Genomic DNA, 16,703 nt, shown 5'->3' on the forward strand with positions numbered 1-16,703 from the left:
CACCAGTATAAGGCTGTGATACACACTGATAGAGTTCCACCCACACACGGCACAAAACTTTCAAACAAGCCCTCCTGTACACAGCAACATGCTGATACAAAGGTAATGAGATTCATTAGCCAGCATGAGAACTAGAGAGTAGGTGGAATAAGAGCGCACGCTCTGTGTGTGTGTGTGTGTGTTTAGTCTGCATGCTTCCAGACGTGGCATCCTGTTAAAGAGGTTCTGACATATGACGGAGAGTGAACACTCATCCTCACTCCAGCCATCACCCACACAGCTGTCCACAGCCACAGCACACACACGTATGCATGTAACAACCCCCTCCCGTCCATCACACCACCTCAGTCTGAGTCCTAGCCCCCCTCCCACGCCCCCGCACATTCGACCAGTCTGAGAGTGACGTGATTGCCAAGGTAGCGGGCGGATGTTACATTCCTGAGGCTGTACTGTGCAGAGGCCAGCTTCAGCACCCAGGCCAAGCTTGGTTGGCAGTACCCGCCATGCCACCTGGCCACAGACTCAACCCTGCACACTGTGGGGCCTGGACCCACCAACGCAGGCCATCCGGGGACAGTACCGACATGAGCTTCCCCTCGAAGGGCCAACACACATAACAGCCCCCAAATTAGTGGAAAAGAACTCAGCCGCCCCCCCACCCCTCCGCGGAGGAAACGCACATGAAGTGCTCTTGGCTTAGTTTAATGCTTCTTGAACGGTATGTACTGTGTTGACGTGTAACGTGTTTGTATTGTGGATTAGTTACCCTGTGGCCAAAAAAACTGAATGTTTGTTTTATTAAAGAAGTAATTTACTTCTCATTCTTTTTTCTATTTACTTTGTCAGTTAATGTGGACTGATTTAACAGTGTTGTGGTGGTTGTTGTTAGGTAGATGTTGGTTCCTTGTGGTCATATGTATCAGTGATCCTCACCTTGTGTGGTACCCAGGTGGGATTGGTGGATGGGACGGGGATTATTGTTCACTGGTATTCGCATACTCCGTTGGTAGCGCTCAATCTCTGACAATCTGTCCGAAAACTGCATCTTCTGGGGGTCTTCAATCTTCACTCTGTGCCCTGAAACAGCGACATGAGGAGGATGGGTAAGAGAAAAACCAACGACTTGCCAATTTACCAACTATACAACAAGGAAATGGGACCAAATGACTTTTAGTATTTCCAGAGTTGGACAAAAATAGTATAAACAATAACAAGAGTCTCACTGGAAAACCTTTTCTTCTCCCAAATGTTCTCCCAAATTTCTTAATGAAGCTGGGCATTTTGACATGCCTTGGAAAAAAAAAATGTCTGTCTGTGCTGTAATTAGTATAAAATTGACTTGGACTGTGAATAACATCAATATCCACCATTGTAATTCACAAAAACTCGCACAGGAAATTATGTAAGGGAGGGGGGCAGACGCTGTCACCATGTTTTCAGCTTCCAAATACAAAAATAATTTTTGAATGTTAGCAGACCTTGAAATACATTGGCTAGACACTAAGTGTTACCAAAGCTGCACCTGCTGCTGCGTCATCCAAAGATAACACAAATAACAATAGTGGTTGAAATGATAGCTTGAGGAATGCTGTTTTCCCTGAACCTCAAGCGTAATAAATAATAAAAAAAAACTAAGGCTTGTTATTAAATAAGGAGTTTTTATGAGCTGTCTTTGCTTAGCTTGCTTAAAAAGCAATGGTTATATAGTGAGTAGATGTACCCCCAATAACCAATCCTCTCACAAACACCCACACACACATTCAGAACTGACTGACGCAGCACTTAGTCAGAAGGAAACACCCAGACAAAACTTCCAGACCATATAGTCATCAGTTTTAAACATAACAGATAGAAAAAAGAGAGAGGAAAAAAATTGCGTTTTTTAGTGTGATCTGAGTGTGTACATGTGTGTGGGAGGTGAGAATTAATGTAAGTAAGTGAAGCGTATCTGCTCCATCTCTTTTATCCAGACCTGGAAAACTACCCAACACACTTGGCGCCCCTATCACTTTGATGTCCCATTCAGGGAGATGGTAAGAGAAAAGAAAAAACCCCTCTGATCCTGCCTTTTATGTGGACGCACACACGCACTCGTATGTGCACATGCTCTACATGTGAACACACCTTAAATGTCAGACATGAGTCCGGATGAGGGCTATGCCTCTAATGGGAGGAAGAGATTTTAATGTAACTATCAATGCACCAAAACTGTGTGTGAACCAGCATGTATACATTCTGTGGTTTTCTCCCTGGCATCTCTACAGAGTAGCCTAATGTGAAGTAATGGCTGGATTTGAATATTTTATCACTATATAAAGGGGGCAAGGCAGACGGACCAATATGGATTTTGCCCGTCCTTTCTCTCCACTGACCCATGGGCAATATATCTTCCCTCAGAGGCTGACCCATGGGTAAAGTTTCCTCTCGTTTACCGCTCTGTCCATTTGTTTGTGCCCATCACCTCCCCTCCATCCTCTCTTCACAAACTGTATAGAAATATCTGACACTGATGGCCCCCAACACGCATGGGTACAGATACACGAAGGGTGTACAGGCACTCATTGACACACACACACAGTGCAAGCAGGCACTGAATCAAAGTCCTGGCTGTCTGAAGTTAGAGTGTGGCACGTAGACTTTTTTTTATTTTTTATTAACACCCACTGATGAACAGTTACTTAACCCTTTACATGTCTGAGAAAGAAAGAGACACGTCATGACTAATCTGTCTGAGCAGAAACAGCAGTTTTTTGCCGCCGTTTGTTTTCTGCAGCATTAACACGTTGGACACCACAGGAAAGGAACTCTGTGTGCGTAGGTGTGTGTGTGTGTGTGTTTGAGAGACAAATTCCACCCACCCGCCCACCAGTTTGCTCTGTGCCGTTACTCAGACGGACCCATGTCAACACAACACACGCACTGTGATATCTTTTTTATTCACGATCACGTTCTTTAAACTGTGGTGGAAGGAATGAAGGCCTGCATTCTCACTCTGTCTTTCTCTCATACACATACACACACGGACACACACACACACACACAGAGTGCCAGGTCCGGGCTCCATCACCCACATAGACACTGTGGCTACTGTCTGTTCCAGGCCAGAGCAGGGGTGGCCAGGGGAAGCAGCCCTCCAAATATAGCCCCTATATGTGTCCTTGTGTAGTTATTAAGAGATTTACACCACCTCAAACGGCTGAGGTCAGGGAAATGATACATCCCACCGCTCTCTGGTTGGAAAAAAAGACAGACGGCAGGGGGAAAAAAATGATAATTGGTCAGTTTTTCTGTGGCCAGTGGTGGTCTAAGATGAATTGGCTGGCTCTTCACGGATGAAAGTGATCATTCAGTTGCCCACAAACACACACATACACACACTTTAGCCTAGCCGTGGCCCAATTCCAGTTGGCAGGGGACACACTGCATTTGGCGACACTCTGTTCGAAGCTTCCAGTAGGGGGGGTTTAGTGGGCCGTGAGAGGACTGCATTAAAATGAGGCCTGGAGCTCATTAACCCAGGGCCCACAGTCGCTGTTAACACCACTAATCAACCAGGAGGTGTCCCGAAACTTTCTTTTCCCCTTGTCCTCTGATTTCTTTTTTTTTTTCTGCTTTTGTCACTTAGATATGTATAAAATAATTTTGGCTGCAGGCTCACTCATACTTTTAAAAGACATTTTCCCCTTCTCTTAATTAAAAATACTGTTTAGTCTCAATATGATCTGAGTTTTGAGTGCAGACATGCTGAGTTAAACTGTTCTTTATTAACACATATCTGTTCTGTCATTTAAAACGATTCATGTTGGAGCAATGCTTTAAACTTTTTGCCTCTGTATTTCTCCTCTGCATGTTGACCCTCGTCAAAGCAAAACAGCATTAGTCACTGAATAAAAGTTTTTATTCTGACTACTGAAATCATCGCAGTCTCAGTCTGTCTCGCAGCGAGGCTCAGTCTGTATGGTCCAGTTAAACCTCGTGTTAATGCGCTCTCTTTGGCCGGTTGACCCTGCCTGTAGCCACAGCGTGTCTGCTCCGACCGCCAACATTTGACTTCTACTCTGCTGGTCTGGGGGCCAGAGGGGTGCCGGCGCTCCACACCGGCCCCATTTCAGAAGGGTTTCTGTGGTCGGATGAATATTTAATGTGTCAGGGTGCACTTAGGAGAGACTGCCCTTGTTTTTCTCCCTATGATATCATAACCACAAGATAGAGCTGGGAGATGGGGGCCAATGCACACATGAGGCCTAAACAGCAGCGCTCAATACGCACCCAGAGCCAAAATGGATGCTAAGGGTTGTAGATTTACTAGCCTTCTCTCAGAGTAGCGGTCGCATCATCTGAAAGCATTATGGAAGTCTATGAAGAACAAATAAAATGCTTGATATAAAATGTCTGGTATTAACGATGCACTGAAAGGCGATGGCTGTGTTTTGAAGAAATGGGTGTGCCGTTCTCAGCACCGCTTTGTTTTGTGTGTGTGTATGTGTGTCTCTTTACTTCCTGATAGTGTTGTGTATCTTAACTGCAGAATAACTTGAGATGTTGTTCTGCTCTTTTCCCTTTGTGCTTTGAAGCGCATGGAGATAGGTTGAAGCGTAAGTGATGTGAAAGGTGTGAAATTATTTCTCGTGAGATTGCACCCGGTGCTCTAAGAACAGGCCATGTGAACGCCACTCTCCGGCGAGTCTCGCCCAGCCTGGCCTCCACAAAACCTATATCAGCTCAACACAGAGACAGTGTTTGCTCAGCGAGGTGACAGCCAGGCCTTGAACACCAGCGCCACAGCTGAATGATCACCCAATACGACCCGTTTCCTTCCTTCAACCCCCACGTTTTCTCTGCTTCTCCTCTTTCTTTGTCTCTGTCGCTACTGAAAGAAAGAAACATATGTTCCAGTCCAAAGGGAGACACATTAAACACAAGCTCTTTTTAGTAAAGGGCAGGGCGCTTTTTTCAGGGGCAAAGTGAAACTCTATCTGGACGGCAAAGGGCAATACGTGCTTTGGCACCAGCCCAGGTCTGCACTGAATATATTTGAAGTGTAAATATTTGTATTTGACGTATAAATGGACTTGATAGGCCCCTGATAACAGACCAGAATTGATTTGGAGTCCAGGTATCAAGACTTAACACTGAAAACTATGTCTGGACTGTAGAGTCTGTGTAAGTATACTATAGGATTACATACAAAAATGTCTGGGCACTGTAAGAAGCATTTGTGATTCTAATATGAAGACTATTGTGATCACAGTTATTACATGTATTTTTGGATGTGTGTGTTGATGACTGAAGTCAACAGTACCACATCTTAAAACACGTCTAGGGAAGCCTGTGCTTCATGTGGTAATATAGTGAAAGTTAAATGTTGAAGCGATGCAAACACAAGAGCAGCATCCTTATCTAACATGAAACCCCAAAGTGAAATGTGGGGCGACAGTTGAACACATGCTACAGCGAGCTCTACTTGCTTGCGAGCAAACTTCCGTTTGCCCTCAACAGACACTGAGGACGTTTCAACATCTGTTGAGCAAAGTCTTGTACACCTGTCTTCCTCTTCCTCCTCTCTAGCAGACCCGAACCCCCTAGATTTTCAGTCCCACCCTGCTTCTTTCCACTGCTCTTTGTTGTACTTCCCTTTTTTGTTCTATTACTGGCATCGTAGAACAGCTCAAGAAGCATCTCTGCAGAGTATTTGTTTCCCCAGGTCTCCAATCACACTGTTGGGTATTTTACAGTGGGGACGAATCAAAGTTCTTGTTTTGAGGCTGACCCTGAAGGATGTGGGTTTTACCCTTGGCTGGTGATTGTGGCTGTCTCGTCTGGGCCTAAATGAGTTGATGCTAGCCACACACCGACATCACACTAGTTTATACTCATTTACATAACATTCTTGTCACACTTTCAGAATGAATGCATCAAGTTTTACGACTATATCACTACATGGATTGAATGCACAGACTTTGTATTTATTGCAACATAAACTAAGTGTGAGTTGAAGTCTGCATAAAAACAAAACAAAACATAGCACCACTGATTACAGTGACAAGGGAGGCTTGGTGAAAACATTATTTCCATCTATGCTTTCAAGAGGAGGTCAGCAAACGTTTTGGCACGCATATATGTGTAGTTTGCCCTCTCTGACCACAGCTGGGGGACTGTCTGGTCTCTCAGGCAGATGCAGCAGTCTCTCTGGGGACATCAGCAGTGTGAAAATCCCCCTCACAGGTCTGAAAACAAGCTGCTCACAGCGGAAGTTGCTACATGAGACTGTTTGAGCAAAGAGTGCAGCCTTCCTTTTCTGATAAGGGGATAAAGCTCTTTGCGTGTGTCTGTTTGTGTGTGTGTGTGTGTGTGTGTGTGTGTGTGTGGAACAGAAGCAGTGCCACACAAGGACAGCCCTACAGCGAGGCAGGTTGAGGCAAGCAAATAGAGTGGAGGGGTAACAAAATAAGACCCAGTGCACCCGGATTCTCTAACAATATAACAAGGCCCATAGCAATCATGCCTCTTTTGTCCCACTGTTCCATACTGTCTGTGTGTGTGTGTGTGTGTGTTTGTAACTGTCTTCTTCTCTGGAGTTCAGGCGTGTGGAGGTTGATATGAGTGGGGTTGTTTTTCAGGCCTTTTTTTTGGCTGCTTGCCTGCAGACTTCGTGGATTTCCCAGTGCTGCTGCTCTGGCCTTGTCGAGCACAGAAGGCCTATTTGGCTCCGGTGACAGATCATATTAAAGCAATAAGCTGCTTTGAGTATACTATTTTAGCTCTAATGGTGAATGGGGTTGTTGTGCATGTCCGTGTATGTGTGTGCATGTTTACATGTACGTGGTAGTCAGGTAAAGTTGTTCTAAGCAGCGAGGCACCGGGGGAAAGGTGGGGGCCTTGCAGAACTGTGGGAAAGGAAAGCAAGCTGTCGCTGTCACATACATCAATGCAACGCCAGCAGATGTGTCAAACGGCTTTGCGTTCACACCTCCGTGCATACTAGGTCACACACAATAATGCGCAACAAGCATGCATTTGCCCCTTAACACACACACACACACACACACACACACACACACACACACAGATGCATTTCCACAGAATGACAATTGATATTCCAGGTGGGTCAAAATAACTGTGTGAAATGTGTGACTTTTCCACTGTGTAGGCTTGCACGTATTTCACTTTCTGTACTTTCTCTGAGGTTATATTAGTGGACTGCTGCAGTAATGTTGAGGTTATAAAGGTTGACCTCTTTTTTTCTGTGAAGTTTCCAGCCTATTTTGAAAAGCAAGGCATCCCTCTGTGTTTACCCAGAGGATTACACCCTTCTCTGCTCTTGGAAGCAAAAGAAAGGTCTCACAACACATATTATTTGCTCTCTGTTGCTAACCATTAAGGCCTGAAGAAATAAATATCCAAAAACCGCAGGGTGGTGGTACACAGTGTCTTTTCCAGTTACCAGCAGGTGCGTTCTTCCCACACAAACCCCCCCCCCCCACTCCACCCTCGTCCATACCGCCCCAACACAGAAAATGGTTTATTGTCATAATGCAGCAAGGGAGAAAATATTCCTGCACTCATGGGCCATTTATTTTCTCTAAATGCAGAACGGAACTTTTATTGAATTACAGTCGAAAGGTTGTAATGGCTCCCTCCTGTATGGGTCAGTGTAAATAAGGAAGAGTGAGCACACACAGAGTGGGCATTTTACTTCCCTTCATAGGTAGATAAACAGGAAAGACGCTTGGCTGGTGAGTTTAGAGGGGCAGTGTGCGAGGAGTAGGTGGAGAGACAGAGGGGTTGAGAGAGAGAGAGAGAGGGCTAAGAAGTGACGCTGGCCGTGCTTGTCAGTGATTCTGAGAAAATGTCTTCTTCTTGCATCATCCCAAGGAATTAAAGGCTCTGTCTGGGGCCTCTGTGAATAATTCGGTAGTTCCTAGTACGCCCTGCTGTTCTATCTGGCGTCAGCAAATATGGGGTGGAAATTTTTGTCTGAGTGAAAAAAGAAAGGGCATTTCACCCCGGGGATGTTGTGTGTGTGTGTCTGTGTGTCTCTGACAGTCATCCACTGGCCCGAGGAGGAGACATCGCGCTGTTTGAAAATGTTAGACAATGTTCTTCTTTTTTCCTGTTTTAAGCAGAGACTTGTGCACTGACACTGCAGCAACATGCCAAAGAGCAAACAGAGGCAGTGAGGGGAGAAGAGAGGAAAATTGCCAGTAATAGAGTAATGGGTATATTTTCTTTGTTTTTATCTCAGTTTAGTTCAGGTATTTAGACTAATTAGCTTCGCTTTCACAGGAAAGCCTAAGTACAAAAGCCTAAGTAGGATTACCAGCAGCTGTGTGTGTGCGTGTGTAAAGGGAGTTGGCCTCAAAGCTTCTAGATGTGGTTAAGGTGGCAACAGTGGTCAAATAGGCTCCATCTCAGTCCTTTATGCACTCTCCCACAACAACATGTGATTATATTACAGATGCTTACATATCTGTCCAATCACACTTTAATGACTGTGACTACGTTGGTCCATATCTAACTTAAAAACACATAAAAATGTCTCACAAAATTATTTACAATGGAATGTGATTGGCTGTCTCTAATTTGCAGACATCCTTCCTGGTAACTGGAGGAAACAGTCCTCATGTGCCACCCATCACAAGCCTCAAACCTCAGACTGTGGTGAATGTTTTGTTCCTCTCTTAAATCAGTCCAGACATATTCAGTATGCACTGCTGCATTCCAGTGGATTTATCAGTTGGCCAATATTTGCTCTACTTCTAATCATTGAGGTTAGGTATGACGTGTCTTGAGTGACCCCAGGGAAGTGGACCGCCACAGTCAGCGGCTTCCAATCATTACAGACGCCACAGAGTGTTAAAGTCATAAAATCTTCTCTTTATCTGCTCCTGACTGTCAGTGCTATTAAGGCAGAATATCTTCTCAACAAAATCATAAATTAGGTGGTCATGAGTTTGATTGTAGAGACTACACAATATTTGTGTGCATGTTTGTGGGTGAGTGATGCATGTGTAAGTCACTTATGGCTCCAGGTTATATATCTGGGAGTCATGGTGAGCTATTAGCAGTCAGGAAAGCACCCAGCATCAGACATGCCACTGCTTTCCCCTCCCCTGGCACTGATACACCTGTAGGCCTTTCTTTCAAAGACACCCATCTCCATTTTCAAACATCAAAGTTGCCTTTGAGAGAGCAATTCACAGCGAGGGTGAGCCTTTCATGTGATTTGTGGGGCATGGGCGTGGCTCGTGGGGCCGACTTAAAGAGATGGACGCACCTGGCAGGTGTATGAACTGAGCACCCGCACACGCAAATACGTACCCAACAACACGCATGCTATCTTTTTGTTGACTTTACAGAGAGACTGCAATATCACAGGAAAAATAACACAGCAAATGTCATTGTTTGTCTATTTGCATACTTTGTACAGTCTGTGTGCCAAATGCAAATAGAATCAACCCGCCAACTCCAACATGCACCCCTGCCACCCCTGCTGCCGCCCCACGCCTGCCATTCTCCTCCTGGACTGGTGAGAACACACCCAGCCAAGTAAACAGAGGCAACAAAACACGACAGCACTTGTGTGATGTGTGGGCCTATGGGTGGGAAGGTAGTGTGAGCTCTGAATGTATGCAGGTATTGCATGTACACTCTGTATCATTTGTGTTAGCGGTTAGGGTGAATTCATGCGTATCATTTTCGAGTCTCATTGTACACAACAGATTTCCACATCCTTAACATTCAGCAAACAACTGAATTTCCTTATTGTTTCACTCAGCTTGTTAGTCCACAGATATCTGGATGGGAACAAAAAGTGATTTTGATTTTTAGAAATCATTTGAATAAATAATAAACAAGCTAGAATCATTGGTTAAGCCGGACAGATTCAGTTAATTCTGACCAAGTTAAGAAAAATATTACTTTCTTTTTTTTCTGTCAGATTCAGCTGTCGATTTCTGCCTTGTAACTTCAGTATCTCACACACAGTGACTTGACCTGAAAGTTGATTTTCTCACACAGATAACATCTTTGAATCAGCAACAGAAATAGCTTATTTTTCTTATCTGAATTTCAAAATTAGGAGCAAATTTTAATTATGCATCATTTGCAGATCTTTTCTACATATTCACAGATTTGACTTTGAAAATGAAAATGACATATTATTTATTATAATGTTCACGTATTCCAGTGCTCTCATGTTTTCTTTTTTTACATACACACTATCCACACTGTGAAAGTTACCAGCATTGCAAAATATTTGTTACCCAGGCAGACCGGCAATGAGTTCATCTCATCTTCCTGGGGACTGATTCATTTCAGGTTGAGAGATACAGAAATACAAACAGCCCCTCCCCTGTGAGTAAATAAGCAGCAGCTGATGTCATATATAAGTGAGGGAGTGAGGAGGGGACCAAAAATATAGTTGTGGGTTTAATTGGTGAGGATAACCATACAGGGAGCATTAAATGTGCAAGCACTGGTGCAGAGGCATCTGATAGCAGCGACAAACAGGGAGTGTCTCCATACTTAAGGTCACCTGCTTTCCTTTTTTACGTCCCTGCCTTTTTAGCTCGGCACGCTCGCTCCTGTTGCTGGATGTGGCCTGTTGTTAAAGCTGCTGCTCAGACAGAAGTGCAGGGAGACTTTTCAGTTGCAACAGTTGTGCCTCTAGTTTGGCCTCAGCAGGAGTTTGATAATATAGTATGACGGATGGACCCAGGAGGGGGGCTGCGGGTGGTGGCAGTTTGATGACGAATGTCGGAAGTGTGATGAGGAAATCAGCAGCAAGGGAGACGAAAATACTTATCTGAACATTTAGCCTACTTTCTGTTCGGAGACAGAATGTGGTCTCTGTGTGTGTAGTGGTGGTGGTGTTTGTTGAGGGGTGCATGTGAAAAAATATTAGATATATTAGTGTGCACATTTGTGCCCATGTGCGTGTCTACACACTTACTGCTGAAGCGTTTTCAGAAGGTATGGTGTTCTTTGTTACTTTGCCTCAGGTGAGGCACCCGCTGCAGTCCTGTCCATCAGGTTCTCCTGACTGGATCAGTAAACATTAATAAAACCTCCTCCTCATCTGTGCCAGCTCCTGCCGTGGCTCAGTTGGCAGCCACGCAAATGCAGGCCCTATACAAACAACCTGTAAAGCCATGCGCAGGCCGGCCCCGCAGCCTGCCAGCGCCAGGACAGGTGAGCACAGTGCAGCCAAGTCTGGCTTCAGGCTGTCTACACTCTGTGAATGATGAAGGTGTGCGGGCAGTGTTGTGTGGCATTGATTTTTTTTTTTTTCTTAAAAAAACTGGAATCAGAGCGGCTTTGGAATATGTAGCTGTCTCTGAGATGAGATTTGTAATGAAAAGATGCAGTTAGTTTTATGTGTTGGCAAAAGCACCTCTCTGCTTTGGCTCAAAACGCCGTACAGACGATATAATGTGGTGCCTTGTGGTGAGAGAAGAATCTGATTATTTTTATGGACCTAATAATGTCTGAATGGTAGTGCGTTTTCCTGTGCTTTTACTGTGCCGGGGCATGACTGATATTATACTCTTAGAATGTGTTTCTTGTTTAAATATGAGAGGTCCTTTATCTCATCCCACAAGTGATTTCTATTTTGAGGCTACGAGTCCTTCAGTACGCTCAGTTGGACTGCAAACTCATCTAAGCCTCAGATCTGACAGCTCATTCAGACCAATATAATGAACAATATAAATGTGCAGTGTTTCAAACTGCGTATTCTATTAAATATGATCAGCAGTTTGAATTTCCTGGTTATTGCTGGTTCTGTTTACACTGAAGTTTAACTGATGTATCATTCACATTTTAAATCAGCTTTGACTCTATTTCAGCCATTTTAACATTTGCACAAATCAAACAATCTGTGGGTCCAGTGGGCTGAGCTGAAGCAGATTCTAGTTAGTACATACTGAAATCATATGCAGATGCATTTGAAAAGGAAAAACTCAGCCTTTGTAGATGTTTCTTTTCTGTCATTCTGTGAATTCCCTCACAGCACAGTGTAACAGAGTTTAATAGAGCCCTAAATTCTTCCTGCCCTATATTAAACAGTGTCACTTTATAGCACCCAGCGCCAGTGTAAAAGTAGCACGGCCACTCTGACGCCTCAGCTGGAGCCGTAACATGTTGACAGACAGGCAGGAGACGACCTTAATGTACACAGTTATTTCGAGCTGAGACATCGACAAATGCACACATTAAACTTTTTATTTTCTGATTATTATTTTTTTTTTTTTACTAAAGACAATCAAATTGAAACCATCCACACACACACAGACATATTGCGTTTATTATTATCTAGTCCCTCCCCGCTTTTGCAGTCGCTGTTCTCTTTAATGCCTCTACAAATAGTGTTCAGCCTGGCAGGTGGGAGGAAGCTGATGCCCCCTCTCTCTGTGCCCCTCGGCACCCTCTCTGCTAGCCATGCCCCCCCCACCCACCCACCCCTTATGTGGTACTTGCTCCCACTCTCTCCTCTCCTGCTGTGGTCTGTTTTGACTGAGCTAAATCCACCCTGTCCCGAACGTCCCCCGTCGCAGACATGAGCACGGGCCACAGCTATCTGTTTGTTTAGGCCTCTAGAGCCATTATAAACACAATCCCTCCATAAGTACATCATGAAATCCTACCCAATCTCGTCTATCCCACCTTGAGCTCATGAAAAAAAAATAAAATTAAAAACAACAATCATACATGCATGCACATATATGTCGCCAGCCCACAGCTCCTGACTCATCTGAGTAACTCTATGCTCCACCATCCCTCACACCAGCAGCATTAAACCACATGAGAATGTAGCTGCGGCTCAACCGTGGCGCTAACAGCTTTAGCGCACCGGGCCTCCCTGCCAGGGCTCACAGTGGCTGGAGTCTGCCCCACGTTAAATCAACGAGCCACTTATGTGGTCGGTCAGGTACGGCGCCCCTCCCTCCCTACACACTGTAGGAGTGAGGAAGGAGCAGGGAGGGGGGGAGTGGGGTCGACTGAGCAGAGCCACCTGCGGCTTGGAGACTCACTCAACTCCTCTTAGTGGTCTTGGGTTATGCCTTAATATGCTTTACAATTTCCTCTGACTGAGCCCTTCCCTGTGCTCCTGCTGCACATACACACACACACACACGCACACCCTGCTACACACACACTCACACAGACCTGCACGTCTTGTGAGGACAATGCACTGCTCTACATTCATTCTCTAGAGGCTTACCATAACCGCTTCATGCCTAACCCCAACCTTAACCTAGTCTTAATTCTAATCTTAACCCCAAAACCAAAATAAATCTAGTGGAAACCAAATTTTTTGCACATGTGATCGTGAGAACAGATTTTTCTTTCTTTTTTTTTTTTTTTTACCTCCACGATGGGATGAGCACATAGTACACGCTTGCAAACACACACACTCACATTATCAGACAGGCTTGCAGTTTTAGGTTTTCATTTATCATCTGCATGTGAATCACACAGTTGTTTAAGCATGCAGAGATACTGACACCCACCACTTTCAGAACCAAGATTAGCTGCCTCTGACTGGGTGGCTGTGCAACATTCACACCACAATGAACTTTACCGTCAACAGTAGCGCGCGTGTGTGGGGGTGTGTGGGTACGTGTACTCACTGCGTGGTTCTCGGGGTCCATCCACGGTGACTTTAATGGCGCGGTGGTAGGTGGCCACTTGTGGCGGTCCGGTGAACACAGTGATGGTCAGAGTGAAGCTCTTTCCTGCAGCAAAGCAACATGTCCATGAGATTTATGGAAGAATGTCATTTTATTTTATGAAATCTCCTTGGCGAATTATTTGCAGACTTCTTTTTTCTCTTTTTGTTTGCAACAATACCTTGCTTGTTCATCTTCAAAGTATCACCGGCTTTTGTCCCGCTGCAGCCTTTGAATTAAGCCTTTGAATTAAAAAAAGGCAGAGACCACCTCTTTTGAAGGCCTGACTGCGGGTATGATTTAGATTATTGAGAGAATGTGTTCCAGATTGTCCGAAGGGGCTTACAGCGATAGTTTATTGTTCAACAAGGCAGGGTTTTGCTCCCATGTGCATCAGAGTCTGTGCAGAGGGAGGAAGGCTGCTTCACCCAGCGGGTCCGGTGCTCGTCCCCTGCTCTGAGAAGAGCCTGCGTGGGAGGAACCATTAAAAGGCAGAATCCTCGGGTGGGGTAATTGACTACATAGAATGAAAGGTATTAAGGCTACTTTTGAATTTGGACACGAGACCCATTTTTCTCTCTCCTCAGATGACAGCTATTTCAACATTAAAATACAAAAGGCCCACAGAAGGCCAGAAAAGGCCCTGAGAGGGATGGAGGAAATTCCACCTCAAGATGAAGGTTTTTGTGAACAGTTATTTTTTTTTTTGTTGGAGATAGATTTCATTATTTATGACTGAAAACTGACAGGTTTTGATTTGCTCAATATGGCACAATAATGTTGTTTATGGTATTCCTCAACCATAACGTCCCATCCAGAAAACATCGTGCGTGATTTTCTTTTTTATTATTATTACAGCAATTAAATATGATACCCATAATAAATATTATGCATTGGGCTATAAGCTTTCCAGTAGCGAGGACTGTTTGACAAATTGCCCCGGGACATGAATCGCGAGGTGGTTTTTCATCCACCCCTCTGACTTAGTCCACGTGGATAATTATTTGTATTCGCTTGGATTAAGAAAATTACAGTCACTTCGCAACTGTTCACCGTGACGCAGACCAGATGTTTCGGATGACACCCGTGGACGTCAGTTGGCAGTGTGGGCACTCGCCGTCTCCTCGCCTAAATGATTCCAGATTTGCAGTTTTTTAATCTTTGCAATAGACTTTTAGCCTGACGGAGGTCAGGCTAAAAGTGACAGGAAAAAAAATATTTCAAAAGTTCTATTTTAATTGAGCACCGTTTCCTTTGTGCGCGTCTCTGCTACATATTTGGTGACCTAAATGTTTCATGTTTTTTCACGTTCACTAAATGCAATAACATGTTGTTTGTTGTCAGTCGTCACCCCACCTGGACCCAGAAATATGATCCATTATATTATAAGCGCGTCTCCAAATGTTTCTGCAAATTGCATCACAAAGCGGTCTTCTCTTAGGCCCGTGTGTGTGTGTGTGTGTGTGTGCGTGTGTGTGTGTGTGTGAGAGAGAGAGAGAGAGAGAGAGAGAGAGAGAGAGGGAGCATTTCAGCTCACCTCGTCCGCTCCTGCCCACGAAGCGCAGGTCGTTGAAGCGGGCCACCTGGTTCTTCATCACTGCGGAGGCGTTCCTCAGCTCGGCCGAGTAGTTCTCGTCGTTCCCGGCCATCACGGTGACCAGAGTTCCGTCGGGGACATCACCCAAAGCCACGACCTGCACAGGGTAAAGCAGGCGCCAACTCTGGGTCACCAAACCAAATGTACACATGCTCGCGTAAAACCGCATCCGGATGCGATAATGTTAAGCAGGAATATCTCCACAATTTCACCACCATGTCAACAATAAACCATTGCATAAATCATTTAGCTTTGAGATTTCAGCAAGTGGACACCCTGTAATGATGCTAATGACTGATGACATTTTAATATCAATTCTAACATTTGTGTAACATGCGTTTCATTGTCTTTTTTTATTTACTGCTGTTTAATTTCCTTCAAAAATATGTTTCAGACAGTGCAAGGCTCAATAATGACACAAGCTAAATGTTTACCTACAAAGGATGGAAAGTATTTATAATACAGAAAAATATAATAAAAATGTTGAGTTCCGATCTTGCTATCTTGTTTACACTTATTGTAATTTCAGACCTGTTATCTGTAATAATTTCTGGCCCAATGGAGGAGATTTTTATCTGGACGGTGCCGTTAAAAGCCGGTAAAAGCAGAACTTATCTTTGCTTTCTAATAGATTAATATCCTACGCAAATACAAAATGAAGAAAACAAAAAGCACAACTTTCAGAACCCACTCTTATTTCTAAATAAATGCAATTAAATTAGCTCGTTAAAATAAGTCTGGTTGGTCTCAAATCATATTTAAAGGCCTTTTCTCGTCTCCCACAGTTAAAACCACAGTGTGCGTCATTAAAATGGAAATATAATAAATGATAATTAGAAGCCATGTGTCTTGCCTTGAAAGCCACAGGGAGCGTCTTGTTGCACCTCCAGTGAGAAGGAAGGACGGAGCAGAGGAAATTGGGGCTGTCGGTCCGGACCAGCTCGCCGGCGTGGTCCGCCAGGACGTCCACCACGTTCCTGGTATCAGGTCTTGACCTGAGGGGCCCCGGGGTGGCCATGGCCCCGTTGCCGTCTCCGATCTTACTGCAGGGGAAGGACGTGGAGGGCGGCGTGAACCGTCTGGTGGTGGGCGGCTCTACGGGAATATGCATCACAACAGCCTGGGTCAGTGCCACTTGACTGGGTTGTATCAGAAGAGCGGGAATCTTTGAGAGAAAAACAGTTTTTTTGTCTCTGTTCCTCCAGACGCGGATGTTCTGAGGAGTCCACCGTGCGAGCGCAAATGATGCAGGCGAGAGTGCGCTACGGCTGAGTAAAGAGAGCCTCGCTGCCCTAACAGAAACGATACACTCTGGTGACTGTGCGCTATATCATCAACACAGGATGTGTGAGTCGGAGGAGCATCGGCGTTTCTTTGAGTCTCTCTAAGCTCTGCAAAAACCGTACCAAGCCTCCAAAGTCTCTCAAAGTGCC

General features: G+C 44.8%; 1 protein-coding gene across 3 annotated transcripts in view; it reads right to left on the reverse strand.

Annotated features, from left to right (window-relative positions):
• Positions 1 to 16,703, reverse strand: part of runx3 (RUNX family transcription factor 3) — a 48,437-nt gene that overhangs the window by 13,224 nt on the left and 18,510 nt on the right. For 2 of the 3 annotated variants that reach the window (XM_046412202.1, XM_046412203.1), the window contains 4 exons: positions 16,124 to 16,365; positions 15,211 to 15,367; positions 13,635 to 13,739; positions 934 to 1,077 (listed from right to left, as the gene is read on the reverse strand). In XM_046412202.1, the coding sequence (XP_046268158.1) occupies positions 934 to 1,077; positions 13,635 to 13,739; positions 15,211 to 15,367; positions 16,124 to 16,365 (648 nt within the window). The remainder of the gene's footprint in view (positions 1 to 933; positions 1,078 to 13,634; positions 13,740 to 15,210; positions 15,368 to 16,123; positions 16,366 to 16,703) is intronic. The other variant, XM_046412204.1, reaches the window with a different exon arrangement.

This window comes from Scatophagus argus, chromosome 15 (genome assembly GCF_020382885.2).
Source record: "Scatophagus argus isolate fScaArg1 chromosome 15, fScaArg1.pri, whole genome shotgun sequence".
NCBI lineage: Eukaryota > Metazoa > Chordata > Actinopteri > Scatophagidae > Scatophagus > Scatophagus argus.